This window comes from Sminthopsis crassicaudata, chromosome 2 (assembly GCF_048593235.1).
Source record: "Sminthopsis crassicaudata isolate SCR6 chromosome 2, ASM4859323v1, whole genome shotgun sequence".
NCBI classification, from domain to species: domain Eukaryota; kingdom Metazoa; phylum Chordata; class Mammalia; order Dasyuromorphia; family Dasyuridae; genus Sminthopsis; species Sminthopsis crassicaudata.
In genome coordinates, this window is record NC_133618.1 from 454,603,373 (window position 1) to 454,619,448 (window position 16,076).

The window sequence follows — 16,076 nt, forward strand, 5'->3', positions numbered from 1 at the left end:
TCCATAACATTCATATGGATTCAGCCATTCTCCAATTGATGGGCATCTACTCAGTTTCCAGTTTCTAGCTACTACAAAGAGGGCTGCCATAAACATTTTTGCACATGGTGGTCCCTTTCCCTTCTTTATGATCTCTTTGTGATATAAGCCCATTAGTAATACTGCTGGGTCAAAGGGTATGAACAGTTTGAAAACTTTTTGCGCCTCCAGAATTGTTGGATTCATTCACAACTCCACCAACAATGTATCAGTGTACCTGTTTTCCCACATCCCCTCCAATATTCATCATTATCTATTCCTGTCATCTTAGCCAATCTGACAGGTGTGTAGTAGTATCTCAGAGTTGTCTTAATTTGCATTTCTCTGATCAATAGTGATTTGGAACACTCTTTCATATGAGTGGAAATAGTTTTAATTTCTTCATCTGAAAATTGTTCATATCCTTTGACCATTTATCAATTGGAGAATGGCTTGATTTCTTATAAATGAGAGTCAATATTCTATATATTTTGGAAATGAAGTCTTTATCAAAACCTTTGAATATAAATATGTTTTCCCAGTTTATTGCTTCCCTTCTATTTTTTCTATGTTAGTTTTGTTTGTACAAAAACTTTTTAATTTAATATAATCAAAATTTTCTCTTTTGTGATCAATAATGATCTCTAGTTCTTCTTTGGTCACAGATTCCTTCCTCCTCCACAGGTCTGAGAGGTAAACTATTCTATGTTTTTCTAATTTATTTGTAATATCATTCTTTGTTTAGATCATGAACCCATTTTGATCTTATCTTGGTATACAGTATTAAGTGTGTGTCAATGCCTAGTTTCCAGCATGCTAGTTTCCAATTTTCCCAGCAGTTTTTGACAAATAGTAAATTCTTATCTCAAAAACTGGGGTCTTTGGGTTTGTCAAACAAACACTAGATTGCTATTGACTATTTTGTTCTGTGAACCTAACCTATTCCATTGATCAACTAGTCTATTTCTTAGCCAATACCAAATGGTTTTGATGACTGCTGCTTTATAATATAGTGTTAAATCTGGTACAGCTAGACCACTTCATTTGATTTTTTTTTCATTAGTTCCCTTGAAATTTTTGACCTTTTGTTCTTCCAGATGAATTTTGTTACTTTTTCTAGGTCAGTAAAATAGTTTCATGGGAGTTTGGTATAGCACTAAATAGATTAGTTTAGATAGTATTGTCATCTTTATTATAGTCGCTTGACCTATCCAAGAGCACTTGATATTTTTCCAATTGTTTAAATCTGACTTTATTTGCTTGAAAAGTGTTTTGTAATTTTGCTCATATAGTTTCTGACTTTCTCTTAGCAGTTAGATATGTTATTTGAGAGGCAAATAATCTCCTCAATTCTGATTTTCTTTTTTAAAATGTCTCAAATTGTCCTTTATTGTTGAACAATTATCTTTTGTCCTGTATGGTTAAGCTCAGATTTGCAGAATAGGTTCATACCAGGATTTGTCCTCAGCTCCATTGGTCCTTGGGACATACTGTTGTAATCCCTTCTCCTTTTTTAGTGGGTACAAAATTATCTTGCAGTTTTTGAATGTCCATTATTTTCTACTTAAAGTTCTTCTGATGCCTTGAAGAATTTGTTATTTCTGAACTGAATTGTTAAATTAAAACACTATATATCTTGGAAATTTTTTTTTCCTTTTAGAAGTAATCTCTCCAACTTTTTCAATATGCATTTCATTTTCTGTGTTTAGAAGTTATAAGCAGTTGGCTTCTCTTATTTCTTTCATTATGGTTTTTAAGATTTTTTTGTCTCGTAGTATCCTTTGGGGAGATCTTAGATTGTTTCTGTACTTTTAAAATTCAATATGTTTTGCTTGCATAGTGAGTATATTTTCTTTTATTATTATTGCTTCTCCTCTAAGTTTTCTTTAATTTCTATGTATTGAATTTCCAATCTATTGTTCTGTCTTTTGTTTCTTTGGCCAGATTTGTCATCATAGATTCAATTTTTTTTAATCATTGTTTTTGCTCTGTAGGACATCACTTCTCTCATAATTCTAATTTCTTTATTAAAACATTCAGGAATAGCATTTGGGATTTTTCCTCAAATTCCACAAATTACTCTGTCTCTTCAAATGCTGGATCATTTTTCTTTATTTTACAGCATTTATTCTTAGTTACCTGACCTTGTGTACTAGAATTGGAAGCCATATTTATTTCTGTTACTATTTTTCCTATTGACTCATCTGTTTATGATCAAGGTTTTTGAAAAATCTTCTCCCTGAAATATTTGGTAATTTCAGTCTTTTTGTCTCTTATTTTTCTTATCATTCACTTTCTGACTCACTCCCCTCTGATTATGGTTTCCATTTGAGATTGGGTCTCAATGTGTCTCAGCTTTTTTCCCACACTGGACAATTCAAGGTTCACCAGCCTCAGTATCTATCTGAAATGCCTTTTGGACAGTCAGGACTCGCCCCAATTAAATGCTATGCTTTTCCCTTATGTTTGGAAGATAAAGGATTTGCCCAAAGTTTCAAAGCTAATGACAGATCCAGGATTAGTTTCAGGTCTGCTAAATCTAAACCTACGCCATTTTCCACTGTACTATGCTGCCATGTATAATAATGTCTTTTGTTCCTCAGGTTGCTAATTTGTAAAATGAGACTTTGATTTATACATTTAATTCAGACCAATTATAGCTGAAGAAGAATAGAGACAGAATGACAACTAGATTGGTGAATTTCTATGAAAGCAGACTCTGACTACAAAAGAATCTCATCAACCTTAGTATTTAGTCTACTAATAGAAGCATTAGAAAGTATTTTGGGTTTACTTAGACTGAACCATCCAGTTCTCTTGATCTAACTCAATATGAAATATTTTAGCCCTCTATTACCTATATGTCATCCAGAACTTGTTTTAAAACTGCTTATTCAATTAATTGTATCATTTTCTCACAAGCTATATAGGCTTAGTGATTGATTGGACATGTCACAAATGACTTGCTTATCTGAGGAGTGAGGGAGCAGCATATTACTATCTTTCATTATCCCCATCCCTTCTCCCTCATCCCCTTCCTCCTCTGGGTTGGGAGATACAGAACAACAGACCAGTATTTTGAGAGGTGGGCTGCCTTTCTTTCAGAGAAACTGACCAAGGAGAACTAAGTTTTTTTGCCATGTGACAATTAATGTGAAGGCTGCTTATATGCTTATATGCTTGAAACCTTCTAGTACGTACTCTGGACAGGAACCTCCCTGGACCTTGTTCCCTTAGTGGTGTCTTCCACAACAATGAGTACTCCAGGGTCTTCGTCTTGCCACAACTATGTCTTGTATCACTAGGCAATCCCTCTCCAAGTTTTTTCCCTGGTATTCCCACTTGCCACCTCTCCTCTAGTGCAGAATTGCTAGTAATAGTAGTAGTATAGAAGTAGTATAGAATAATAGAAGTAATAACTTCCTTTCCCTACATCAGACCAAAGCAAGTACTCTGGATGGTGGTACTGTATCTAGGATCACATGTCTTATATCCTTCTCCTGTATATGAATATGTACATATGGTTTTCATATCCTTCAAAAAAAAATCTTGCTGTATTTAAATTAAGATGGGTATGGCTTTATCTTTGTCCTTTGAAATCTGGCTAATGAAGCAATTTCTTAAATTCCTTTCAGCTGAAGTGTTCTTTTTTGTCTCACATTGTGTATTCTAAGGACATTTTTAGCTTTCATATTCCATGTTCTCACATTCTGTCATTCCTCCCATAGCCTTAATAATTTCATTGTTCAGAGATTTCTTCACTTCTGCCATTCTATTGTCTTTCCAGTGATAACATTCTATTTTCTCAAATTCCCTTTTGGTTTTTTATCTCTTTTGGGATACAGACTTAGTAGTAGTTCTCACATTCTATATTCTACCTCTGACATTTTCTTTGAAGATTTTCTTTAAGTTTTGATGTTTCTTATTCTTTAAGTAAATAGTTTAAGGTTCCTTCTTGTGCTAATGTTCTAAAAAGTTTAGTGGGATATAGCAATGTGAATTTAGATAAGAGCCCAAAAGATCTAGAAGATCACTGATTTTTTTTCAGGCTTCTGATATTTTCGACACATATACAAGGAAGGGAAAGTATAATTTTCTTTAATTTTTTTTTTCTTCTGAAGAAAAAAAAAAAAGCAATCTGTTCTCATTTTCTATTTCTTGCGTGTCCAAGAGACATACTTATAAATAGGATGAAAAGGAACTCGAAACTTCTCTAGGTTTAGCTGTTTAGAATATGCTATTTGTATATGTTAATGGGGAAACAAGGACATTCTGAATACAATGTAGAAATAAATGAAAGGCTATTAAAATATAGTGAATCAGTCATATCTAGGGAAAATATTGTGACCCACAGACTTATGGGAAAGGAGGTATAAAGTTATTTTTCTTGGCATGGAATTGGTTTTTTCCCATAATTTTTATTTAATATTTTATTTTTCTCCAGCTATATGTAAAAACAATTTTTAACATTTCTTTTGAGTTCTATTCTCTCCCTTCAGTCCTTCCCACTCTGTCTCATTGAGAATACAAACAATTCAATACAGGTCATATGTGTGTAGTCATGCAAAACATTCATATTGTGAAAGAAAACAAAGCACAAAAACAAAATTCTCAAGAAAAAAAGTTTTTTAAAAAGTGTATTTAATAATTTAAATATTTAAATGTATTTTGTGCCTGTTGATTCCATTCTCTCTCTCCTGATTCTTTACTCAAAAGTTTTTTTTTTTTCATGGAACCTTAAAAGGTAAAAGGACTGGAGTTATATCAGGGCACCAAAATTTATTTATTTATTTATTTATTTATTTTCAGTTAATAGATTTATTTATTGACTTCCAATGCTAAAAGTGAATGATTACTAGGGAACAAAGATAAGTAACTCTGTCTCTGAGATGTATCAGTTCTTATAGATGCTGTATTTCACTCAATTGTACTAAGAAAAATGTTTAGTTAGGATTGTGTTTATATTTTCTTTTTCCATGATTCCATATTATTTATGTCTCTAACTAGAATATGTCATAATGGACACATTTTATTACATCCATCTTATTTTAAAATTCAACATTCTTTTTTTTTTTTTATTTTTTATTATATATATATATATATATATATTTTATAATATTATCCCTTGTATTCATTTTTCCAAATTACCCCCCCTCCCTCTATTCCCTCCCCCCGACGACAGGCAATACCATACATTTTACATGTGTTACAATATAGTCTAAGTACAATACATGTGTGTGAATATCATTTTCTTGTTGCACAATAAACATTAGAATCCGAAGGTACATGCAACCTGGGCAGACAGATATTAGTGCTAACAATTTACATTCCCCTCCCAGTGTTTCTTCTCTGGGTGTATCTACCTCTGTCCATCATTGATCAACTGGAAGTGAGTTGGATCTTCTTTATGTTGAAGATTTCCACTTCCATCAGAATACATCCTCATACAGTATTGTTGTTGAAGTGTACAGTGATCTTCTGGTTCTGCTCATTTCACTCAGCATCAGTTGATTTAAGTCTCTCCAACCCTCTCTGTATTCCTCCTGCTGGTCATTTCTTACCGAGCAATAATATTCCATAACCTTCATATACCACAATTTACCCAACCATTCTCCAACTGATGGACATCCATTCATCTTCCAGTTTCTAGCTACAACAAAAAGAGCTGCCACAAACATTTTGGCACATATATGTCTCTTTCCGCTCTTTAGTATTTCTTTGGGATATAATCCCAGTAGTAGCGCTGCTGGGTCAAAGGGTATGCACAGTTTGATAACTTTTTGGGCATAATTCCAGATTGCTCTCCAGAATGGCTGGATTCTTTCACAACTCCACCAGCAATGTATTAGTGTCCCAATTTCCCCACATCCCCTCCAACATTTGTCATTATTTGTTCCTGTCATCTTAGCCAATCTGACAGGTGTGTAGTGGTATCTCAGAGTGGTCTTAATTTGCATTTCTCTGATCAGTAGTGATTTGGAACACTCTTTCATGTGAGTGGATATAGTTTCAATTTCTTCCTCTGAGAATTGTCTGTTCATATCCTTTGAAGGGCACCAAAATTTAAAGGAAATTGGTAACCCTTGTACTTTTTCAAAACCTGAGTTCAGCACTTAGTTAGCAAGAATAACACTTCAATAGAGAAGAACTAGAGATCATTATTGATCACAGGATAGAAGATTTTGATTACATCAAACTAAAAAGTTTCTGTACAAACAATACTAATTCAAACAAGATTAGAAGGGAAGTAACAAATTAGGAAAATATTTTTATAGTTAAAGGTTCTGATAAAGGCCTCATTTCCAAAATATGTATAGAATTGACCTAATTTATAAGAAATCAAACCATTCTCCAGTTGATAAATGGTCAAAGGATATGAACAGACAATTCTCAGATAATGAAATTGAAACTATATCCACTCATATGAAAGAGTGTTCCAAATCACTACTGATCAGAGAAATGCAAATTAAGACAACTCTGAGATATCACTACACATCTGTCAGATTGGCTAAGATGACAGGAACAAATAATGATGAATGTTGGAGGGGATGTGGGAAAACTGGGACACTAATACATTGTTGGTGGAGTTGTGAAAAAATCCAACCATTCTGGAGAGCAATCTGGAATTATGCCCAAAAAGTTATCAAAATGTGCATACCCTTTGACCCAGCCATACTACTACTGGGCTTATATCCCAAAGAAATACTAAAGAAGGGAAAGGGACCTGTGTGTGCCAAAATGTTTGTAGCCGCTCTTTTCGTAGTGGCTAGAAACTGGAAGATGAATGGATGTCCATCAATTGGAGAATGGTTGGGTAAATTATGGTATATGAAGGCTATGGAATATTGTTGCTCTGTAAGAAATGACCAGCAGGATGAATTCAGAAAGGCTTGGAGAGACTTGCATGAACTGCGGATGATGCGGAGTGAAATGAACAGAACCAGAAGATCGATGTACAGTTCAACAACAATACTGTTGTTCTGATTGAAGTGGATATCTTCAACATAAAGAAGATCCAATTCACTTCCAGCTGATCAATGATGGACAGAAACAGCTACACCCAGAGAAGGAACACTGGGAAGTGAATGTAAAATATTAGTACTACTGTTATCTACCCAGGTTACTTATACCTTCGGAATCCAATTCTTAATGTGCAACAAAGAAAATTGGATTTACACACATATATTATATCTAGATTATACTGTAACACATGTAAAATGTATGAGATTGCCTGTCACCTAGGGGAGGGAGTAGAGGCAGGGAGGGGAAAATCTGGAAAAATGAATACAAGGGATAATGTTATAAAAAAAATTACTCTAGCATATATACTGTCAAAAAATGTATAATTATAAAATTAATAAATAAAAAAACTATAAATATGTATACACACACACAAAAAAAAAAAAAAAAAAAAAAAGAATAACAGTTCAAATAAGAAGCCACGAGAGAATTCTTCTTTGGCCCACTCCAATCCAAAATATTCCCCATCTCTCTAATTCTTCCCTTATTCTGTCCTCTGATGTTCCAGAATCTCTACCTTCTATTGACAATATCTAGAGCAGTATCCAGGTCATTTATTCCTCTACTCTTCCTCAGAGAAACTTTAAAAACTGAAGTGAGGTTTTTTTGTGTTGCATTCCCTATGTATCAAATAGAACAAATTTAATCCTTCACGCACTTGACAACTTTAAATACTTGAAAATTGCTATTATAGTCCTATTGTGTTTATTTTTCTTCAAATTAGACATCCCAGGTTCTTTTAGTCAATTCTGGATGGCATAAATTCAACTCTCTTCTTTGGAGAGTTTTGCCTTTTTATCAGTGTCCTGATTAAATAGTAGTAGTCAAAACTGAAGTTATTTTTATACATGTACAGCTAACTTATCCCATCTTTATTTGTAGTTAACTATGCTTCTCCTAATGCAGCCCTAGTTTACATTACTTTTTTGGCTGTCAGTTACATTGTTGACTTAAACTGATCATACAGCTGTCCACTAAAATCTTTATTACACCAATTTCCTTTAAGGATGTCTCCCACATTGTATTTTTAAGGTTGATTTTTTGAAACTTCAAAGAAATACTTTAAATTTACTATTCATATGAGAATTCACTAATTTTATTTTAATAGTATTTGAATTTTTCCAATTACATATAAAGAATAGTTTTTAGTATTCATTTTTATAGGATTCTGGGTTCCAGATTTTTTTCTCTTTTCCTATTTCTTTTACTTCCCAAGATGGCAAGCAATCTGATACATGTGCAGTCACAGAAATATATTTCAACATTAGTCATATTTTGAAAGAAGAAACAGAACAAAAAGGAAAAGCCACAAAAAAACCAAACAAAAAAGAAAAGTGAATGTGGATAGCATTTTTTTATTATTATTAGGAATCTTTCAGAATTGTCTTGGATCATTGAGAAGAGCTAATTCAATCATAGCTGATGATAGCACAGTGCTACTGTTACTATGTATAGTGTTCTCCTGGTTCTGCTCACTTCACTTAGCATCAGTTCATACAAGTCTTTCCAGGTTTTTCTGAAATTCAGTTGCTCGTCATTTCTTATAACATGAGTATTTCATTACATTCATTTATCACAACCGTTTCCCAATTCATAGACAGCCCTCAATTTCCAATTCTTTGCCACCACAAAAAGAGCTTCTATAAATGTTTTTGTACATGTAGATCCTTTTCCCTTTCCTATGATCTCTTTGGGGTAATAGACTTAATAGTGATACTGCTAGATCAAAGTTTTATAGCCCTTTCCTAGCCTTTTAAGCATATTTCCAAACTGCCTTCCAGAATGGTTGGATTAGTTTACAACTCGACCAATAATACATTAGTGTATGATTTTCTCACACCTTCTTCAACATTTATTATTATCCTTTTCTGTCTTATTAACCAATATGGCATGAGGTAATACCTCAGAGCTATTTAATTTGTGTTTCTCTAATCAATAGTGAGTCAGTGTTAGGTTCTTACTAAGTGCTAATGAGATAATGAGATATTAGGTTCTTACTAGGTGCTAAGTCGGTACTTAACAATTCTCTAGTTCCGGCCTTTCCTGGTAGTTTGACTTGTGAATTCCTAAGGAAGACCTTGTGTGCTTGGGAGGAGCAAGCTCGTTGGTTGAAGTGGTTCTTCCCAGAAGCCCTTGCATTATCCCACGCCCATTCTCTGAGAGGATAAAAGAGGACAGCACTCCAGAGATAGGAGAAGTCTCTGCACTACATCAGGCTTGATAGGGCTCTCTGCAGGAAGGGAAGTCACTTCTCTGGACAAGAGTTAACAGCAAGTGCCTGGAGACAACGGTTCTCTACAGGAAGAAGAATCTGTCCGAGAGATTTGAGTTGACACAGCAGATCTCTTCCCAGAGAGCGATCCAGCAGCTTCTGGAGACAATAGCACGAAACAATTGGCGCCCAACGTGGGGCCAGGACTTTTCCTTATCCTGACAAGGACTTATTCTGAGCCCTTCAGAGGAGCTAGACTGGACCATAGCAAGTCAGAGCATTTATTTTCATGACTATAGACACCTTTAATTTCTTCATCTGTAAACTGCCTGTTCATACCCATTTACCAATTGGAGAATGGCATGTATTCTTATAAATTGGACTTGGTTCTCTATATGGTTGAGAAATGAGGCCTTTATCAGAAACACTGGCTCTAAAAATTGTTTCCATCTTTCTGATTTCCTTCTAATCTTGGTTGCATTGGTTTTATTTGTACAAAATCTTTTACATTTAATGTTATCAAAAGTATCCCTATCTCTATCTCATTTGGTCATCAGTTCTTCACTTCTTCATAGACCTGACAGAAAAATTTCTTCCTCTCCAAATTTGCTAAGAATATCTCCCTTTATATCTAAATCATGTACCCATTTTGACCTTATCTTGCTATATGTTGTGAGATGTTGGTCCATGCCTAGTTTCTGTCATACTGTTTTCCTATTTTCCCAGAAGTTTTTGTCAATAGTTAATTTCTAATTATTTCAAGAAGTTTCTTAGTTGATTCTGAAGGATTCTCTAAATATATTATTATACCATCTGCAAGGAATGATAGCTTTGCCTCTTCATCACCTATTCTTGTTCCTTATTTATTTTTTTCCTTCTTATTGCTAAAGCTAAAATATTTTATTATTTTTCATAAAAACAGTTCTTAGTTTTTATTAGTTTCTTACTTTAAGTTTTTTTTTTAATTCTCCTTTGGTTTTAAGAATTTCTAATTTGCTGTTTAATTGGGGATTTCTAATTTTCTTTTTCTAGCTTTTTCAATTGCATGCACAGTTCATTGATTTGATATTTCTCTAATTTTATTCATTTTATCATTTAGAGATATAAAATTTCCACTAAGTACTGCTTTGGCTGTGTTCTATGAATTTTCATATGACATCTCATTATTATTGTTCTCTTTGACAAAATTACAATTTCCATGATTTGTTGTTGACTCACTCATTCTTTCATATTAGATTAAATTTCAATTAATTTTCAATCTTTTTTCCAATGGACCACTTATTACATATAATTTTTATTGCATCGTGATCTGAAAAGAATGCATTTAAAACTTCTGCTTTTCTGCATTTGAACTTGAAGTTTTTAATGCCCTAACACAAGGTCAATTTTTTTTATCTGTAGATCCCATGTACCACGAGAGAAAAGGCATATTAATTTCTACCTTCATTCAGTTTTCTTTAGAAAGTTCTTTAGAAGTTTATCATATTTAAGTTTTCTAATATTATATTTATCTCCTTAGTCTTTCTTGTTTTTATTTTGGTTGGATTTATCAAGCTCTGAAAGAGGACAGTGTTTCCTTACAAGCATAGTTTTGCTGTCTATTTCTTCCTATAATTTAGTTAACCTCCCCTTTAAGAATTTGGATGTTATAACACTTGGAGAATATGTATTTAGTACTAATATTACTTCATTGTATATCATACCTTTTAGCAAGATGTAGTTCTATTCCTTATCTATTTTAATTAGACCTATTTTTGCTTTTGATTTCCTTGAGATCAGGCTTATTCCCACTGCTTTTTTTTTTTTTTTCAACTTCAGCTGAAGCAGAATATATTCTGCCAGTCTTTTACCTCTACTCTATGTGTATCTCTCTGCTTCAAATATGTTTCTTGTAAACATATTATAATATTCTGTTTTTTCCCCTGAGGCAATTGGGGTTAAGTGACTTGCCCAGGGTCACACAGCTAAGAAGTGTGAAGTGTCTGAGACCTGATTTGAACTCAGCTCCTCCTGACTTCAGGGCCTGTGCTCTATCCACTACGCCATCTAGCTGCCCCAATATTCTGATTTTTGATCCACTTTACTCTCTGCTTCAATTTTCTGGAAGAGTTAATCCCATTCATATTCACAGCTATGGTTATTAGCTATGTATTTCCCTCCATCCTACTCCCTCCTTCCCCTCCTTTTCTATTTCTCTGCTTTCATCCTATTCCTCCTTACTCCTTCTGATGTCCCTATATGGTAAGATAGATTTCTTTTCACAGCTCAATATATCAGTTTTTTCCTCTTTCAATCAAATCTGATAAAAGTAAGATTCAAATGATACTAACCCTATCTTTTCTTTTCCTATACTGTAATAGGTTTTATGTCTCTTTATGTCATCCCATTTCCTTTCTTCCCAGTATAATCCTTTTGTTTTACCCCTTAATTAATTTTTTAAAAATTATCACATAAAAGTCAAATTATATCCATATCCTCTTAGGAAAGTTTGAAATTCCCTTATTTTATGGAATGTCTATCTTTTCCTCTAAAAAATTATGTTCAGTTTTTCTGGGTAATTGATTCTTGGTTGTAATCCAAGCTCTTTTGTCTTCTGGAACATCATATTTTAAACTCACGGATCTCTTAATGTAAAAGCTGCTAAGTCCTGTGTAATGCTGATTGTGGCTTCTTGATATTTTAATTGTTTCTTTTTTGTTGCTTGCAGTATTTTCTTTTCGGCCTGATACTTTGGGAATTTGGAATTTAACTCCTTGGAGTTATTATTTGGGATGATTGGTGGATTTTTTTCAATGACTATTTTACTCTTGGGATCTAGGATATCAATTTCTTTTACTAATTTCTTGACTTATGTTTTCCAGGCTTTTTTTTTTTAATTATGGCTGTCTGGTAGTACAATAATTTAAATTTATGTCTCCTAGATTTTTTTCCTTTTAATGATTTTTCCATTTCTTCCATTTTTTAAACTTTATAATTTTTGTTTTATCAATGTCTTGATGTCTCATTGTAATTAGATTCCACTTGCCCAATCCTAATTTTTAATTAATCATTTTTTAAGATAGCTTTTATACCTCTTTTCCATTTGACCAATTCTGTTTTTAAGGAATTATTTTCTTCATTTTTTGAGTTTACTTTTCTATGCTATTAATTCCTTTTGCATTATTCTGTTGCATAACTCATTTCTTTCCCCAATTTTTCTTCTCTCTTTCTTGATCTGTAAAATCTCTTTTGAGTTCTTCTAAGAGGACTTTGGGACTTTAGACCAATTCATATTCTCCTTTTGGGCTTTGCATGTAGGCATTTTGACATTGTTGTCATCTTATAAGCTTGTGTTTTGGTCTTCCCTGTCACCATAGTAACTTTCTCTTGTCAGGACTCTTTTGATTTTTATTCATTTAAAAAAAGTTGATCTCTGCTTCTGGGCTACAGGGAGCACTGGTCCAAACTTGTTGTATCAAGGGTCAGTGGTTGGGTCACTGGTTTTCTGCACCAGGATCTCTAGGGCTGATGACTTACCCACTGTAGTACCTAGTCATGCTCATTGTGCCCTGGATTCCAGAACTGGCAGTTTGTCTGCTGTGCCAGGGCTGGGAACCTTACAAATGATCTGCTGTGCCAATTTCCTGCTAAGTCTGGACTTTGGGGCATCAGTTACTGATATGTACTGTGGCTACCAATCTCTTGTTGGGTTGTCTGGACACTGTTTTTGCTGGGCTACTCTCCCATTTTTACCTAAGTGAGATATACCTTTTCTGAAGTCCTTTTAAGTTATCTTCAGCTGGAAAATTCACTTTATCTTTTGTGAATCCTGTGGCTCCAGAATTCTTTTAGAGGCTTGATTTAATATTGTTTCTGAAGTAAACTGGAGAAAACTCAGGCAACTTTCTGGCTTCTCTCTGTCATCCTGGCTTCCTTCTCCTTCCATCATTTCTTTTAGTGAAGATGATTTATATGTGTCACAAGATTCATGACAATTCCTGGAGTTTGAATCAAGTGACTCAAGTTTTCCTCCTGACTTTTAACACTTAGAAGCCATATGACTTTAGACAAATTTTATTTCTCTGGACCTTAGTTTTCTATTCTATTGTAAGGATCAAATGAGATGAATCTGAAGGTGCTTAATAACCATAGAATGAGATGAGTAAGATAGTGATTATGAAATAAGGATTTTCTGGAATGCATTTAAATGTTTACAGATTGTTGCTTAATGAAGAAACTGAACTGGGGAGAGGGAGACAGAATGATCAAAAGTTTGACCACTGAAACTTAAAGCCCAAAGAAAGTCACAAAAATCTCTGAAGTTCTGATGGAAATCAATGGAAGAAAGATTTTTGATTTATCAAACTTTAATTTGTGTACAACAAGGCAGGAATATACCTACTTCATGAAGCCGCTTCCCCTTTGGTTTATCTATCTATGCTTTTGCCCAGATGTCTGGGTGGGTACAGAAAGAAAGGTTATGAGCCTTGTATTTATTACAGCCTTTCTTGTTCCAATCTATCTAGTGAAATTTATTGAAGTCATTTAAGATTTCCTTCTATTATCTTTAGGATCATGTGATGAAACTTGCCAACTTCCATCCAAGGCTTGCCAAGAGTTAAGATTTCCACTGTGTCCTTTTCAACATATTTACCTACATCTGCAGCTAATATTTTCCTGAAAAGCATATGCAGGAATTAGGATCAGTACAGACACTAAAAGAAGTGAAGGTCCAAGGCATATACAGCTATTTCTCTTCTGTTTGCAAGAGAAAACACTCCAGGCATCTGTAACAGCAGTCATTTGCTGCTTCTATGTTTGCCATGAACTATAGTCATTGTTACCAGTTAATGTTCATTGACAGTATGGTATTTCATGTTTTGAGGCAGCAGGAGGCTAATGATTGCATGTGCTTGATATGGTTGTTCTTAATTGGAATAAATATAGGCCTTAGTTAATAGTTTGCTAAGTATCCCATATAATTAGTCTTCCTTTGAATCATCTCTTGTTTTTAAATACATTTCCTCCATGTTCCTATCTTGACATTGGAGTACTCTGCTATGGGGAATTTTCCCTGATATTTGTTTCAAGCCTTGTGATTCCGTGCCCAGTTCAGCTATTTACTATAATATTCTGGGCATTATTACCAAGTCAGACTATAGGTACAGGTAGCCCAGTCTTTCTTGATTGATTGATCTTTCACTGATTTTGAATTTTAGGTGTGGATGCTTGGAAAGTGTGCTGCTGTGTGACTGAAATTTCTTTTATCTCCCTCCTGAAAAGAAGTTCCACCAAGAGCCTTTCATATCATCACAGAATGAGTGATGAATGAAAAGGTTGAGCATATGTTTTGTACTGTTAAAGGTTTTAATCTAATGATAAAGGTCTCCAGTGAAAAGACTTCTTTTTCTCCCCCTTTAGTTTATGAAAAGCTATAGATGATGTGTGGTATTGGTGGACGGTTCCTCTCCAAGGACCATAGGAGGTTACAATCGCTCAGTTAGATTGCTGTACTTGAAGGCTGCCAACACGCTCTCAAGAGGGAAGGCATTTGTATCCACATATTGGAATTCTTCAACCTTGATAGACACGGTATTGTTGACATCTAGATCTTCCAGAAAGAACTGGGAGAGATTGGTATAGATTTTCTTTGTTCTTGTTTTTGATTCACAAACAGTAACCAGAGTTTGCTTCTTTGTTTGGTTATTGATGAGAAGTTCCAACTTCAAGTCAATAGTATTGTCTGGACAACTTGGCACAGAAAATTGCAACTGGCAATAGATGATATACCAGCCTGGAGATTGGATGATCAGATTTCCGTCATGATATCTAATGCCGTTGAGGATTCCATCTTTGTTCCAGGTCAATTTGGAACTGTTTATTGGCTTTGAAACTGGAAAGAGAAACATAAAAGAATGGAATTGTTGTGTGTATTTGGGGAAAGGTCTAGAATGATCTGATAAGATTGTATAATTAGGATAATTAAGCACTAGGGATCTTTGAGAACACTGTAGGTACACGACCTCTATTGAAAAAAGCTTGTTGGGACCAGCAGGAGGAATACAGAGAGGCCTGGAGAGACTTAAATCAACTGATGCTGAGTGAAATGAGCAGAACCAGAAGATCACTGTACACTTCAACAACAATACTGTATGAGGATGTATTCTGATGGAAGTGGAAATCTTCAACATAAAGAAGAGCCAACTCACTTCCAGTTGATCAATGATGGACAGAAATAACTACACCCAGAGAAGGAACACTGGGAAGTGAATGTAAATTGTTAGCACTAATATCTGTCTGCCCAGGTTGCATGTACCTTCGGATTCTAATGTTTATTGTGCAACAAGAAAATGATATTCACACACATGTATTGTACCTAGACTATATTGTAACACATGTAAAATGTATGGGATTGCCTGTCATCGGGGGGAGGGAATATAGGGAGGGGGGGTAATTTGGAAAAATGAATACAAGGGATAATATTATAAAAAATATATATATATATATAAAATAAAAAATTAAAAAAAAAAAAAAAAAAGAAAAAAGCTTGTTGGCACATGGATAAAACATTAAAATCAAGAACACCTGAGTGCAAATCATATTTTAGATATTTACTTGCTATGCAACCCTGGGCAAGGTACTTGGTAATACTCTGCTTTTACTCTTATTTGTAAAATAAAGATAATTCTCACTGTAACTCTGAGAGTAAGTGCTATTATTAAGTGACATAATGTATGTAAAATACTTGACAAGCCTTAAATAGCCATAGAAATGCTCACAGTTAATATTATTACTATGATTATCAGGTTAACTATAAATATTTAAAAGACTCATTGAACCATAAAAT

General features: G+C 34.1%; 1 protein-coding gene and 1 long non-coding RNA gene across 3 annotated transcripts in view; one reads left to right on the top strand and one right to left on the bottom strand.

The window, feature by feature from the left end:
• Positions 1-16,076, top strand: part of LOC141557359 (uncharacterized) — a 343,673-nt gene that overhangs the window by 192,005 nt on the left and 135,592 nt on the right. The gene's annotated exons all lie outside the window — the stretch shown is intronic.
• TNFSF8 (TNF superfamily member 8) overlaps positions 13,579-16,076 on the bottom strand; it is a 35,987-nt gene continuing 33,489 nt past the window's right edge. Inside the window, exon 4 of the mRNA XM_074292896.1 lies at positions 13,579-15,122. Within this exon, the coding sequence (XP_074148997.1) occupies positions 14,716-15,122 (407 nt within the window). The 3' untranslated portion in view covers positions 13,579-14,715. The remainder of the gene's footprint in view (positions 15,123-16,076) is intronic.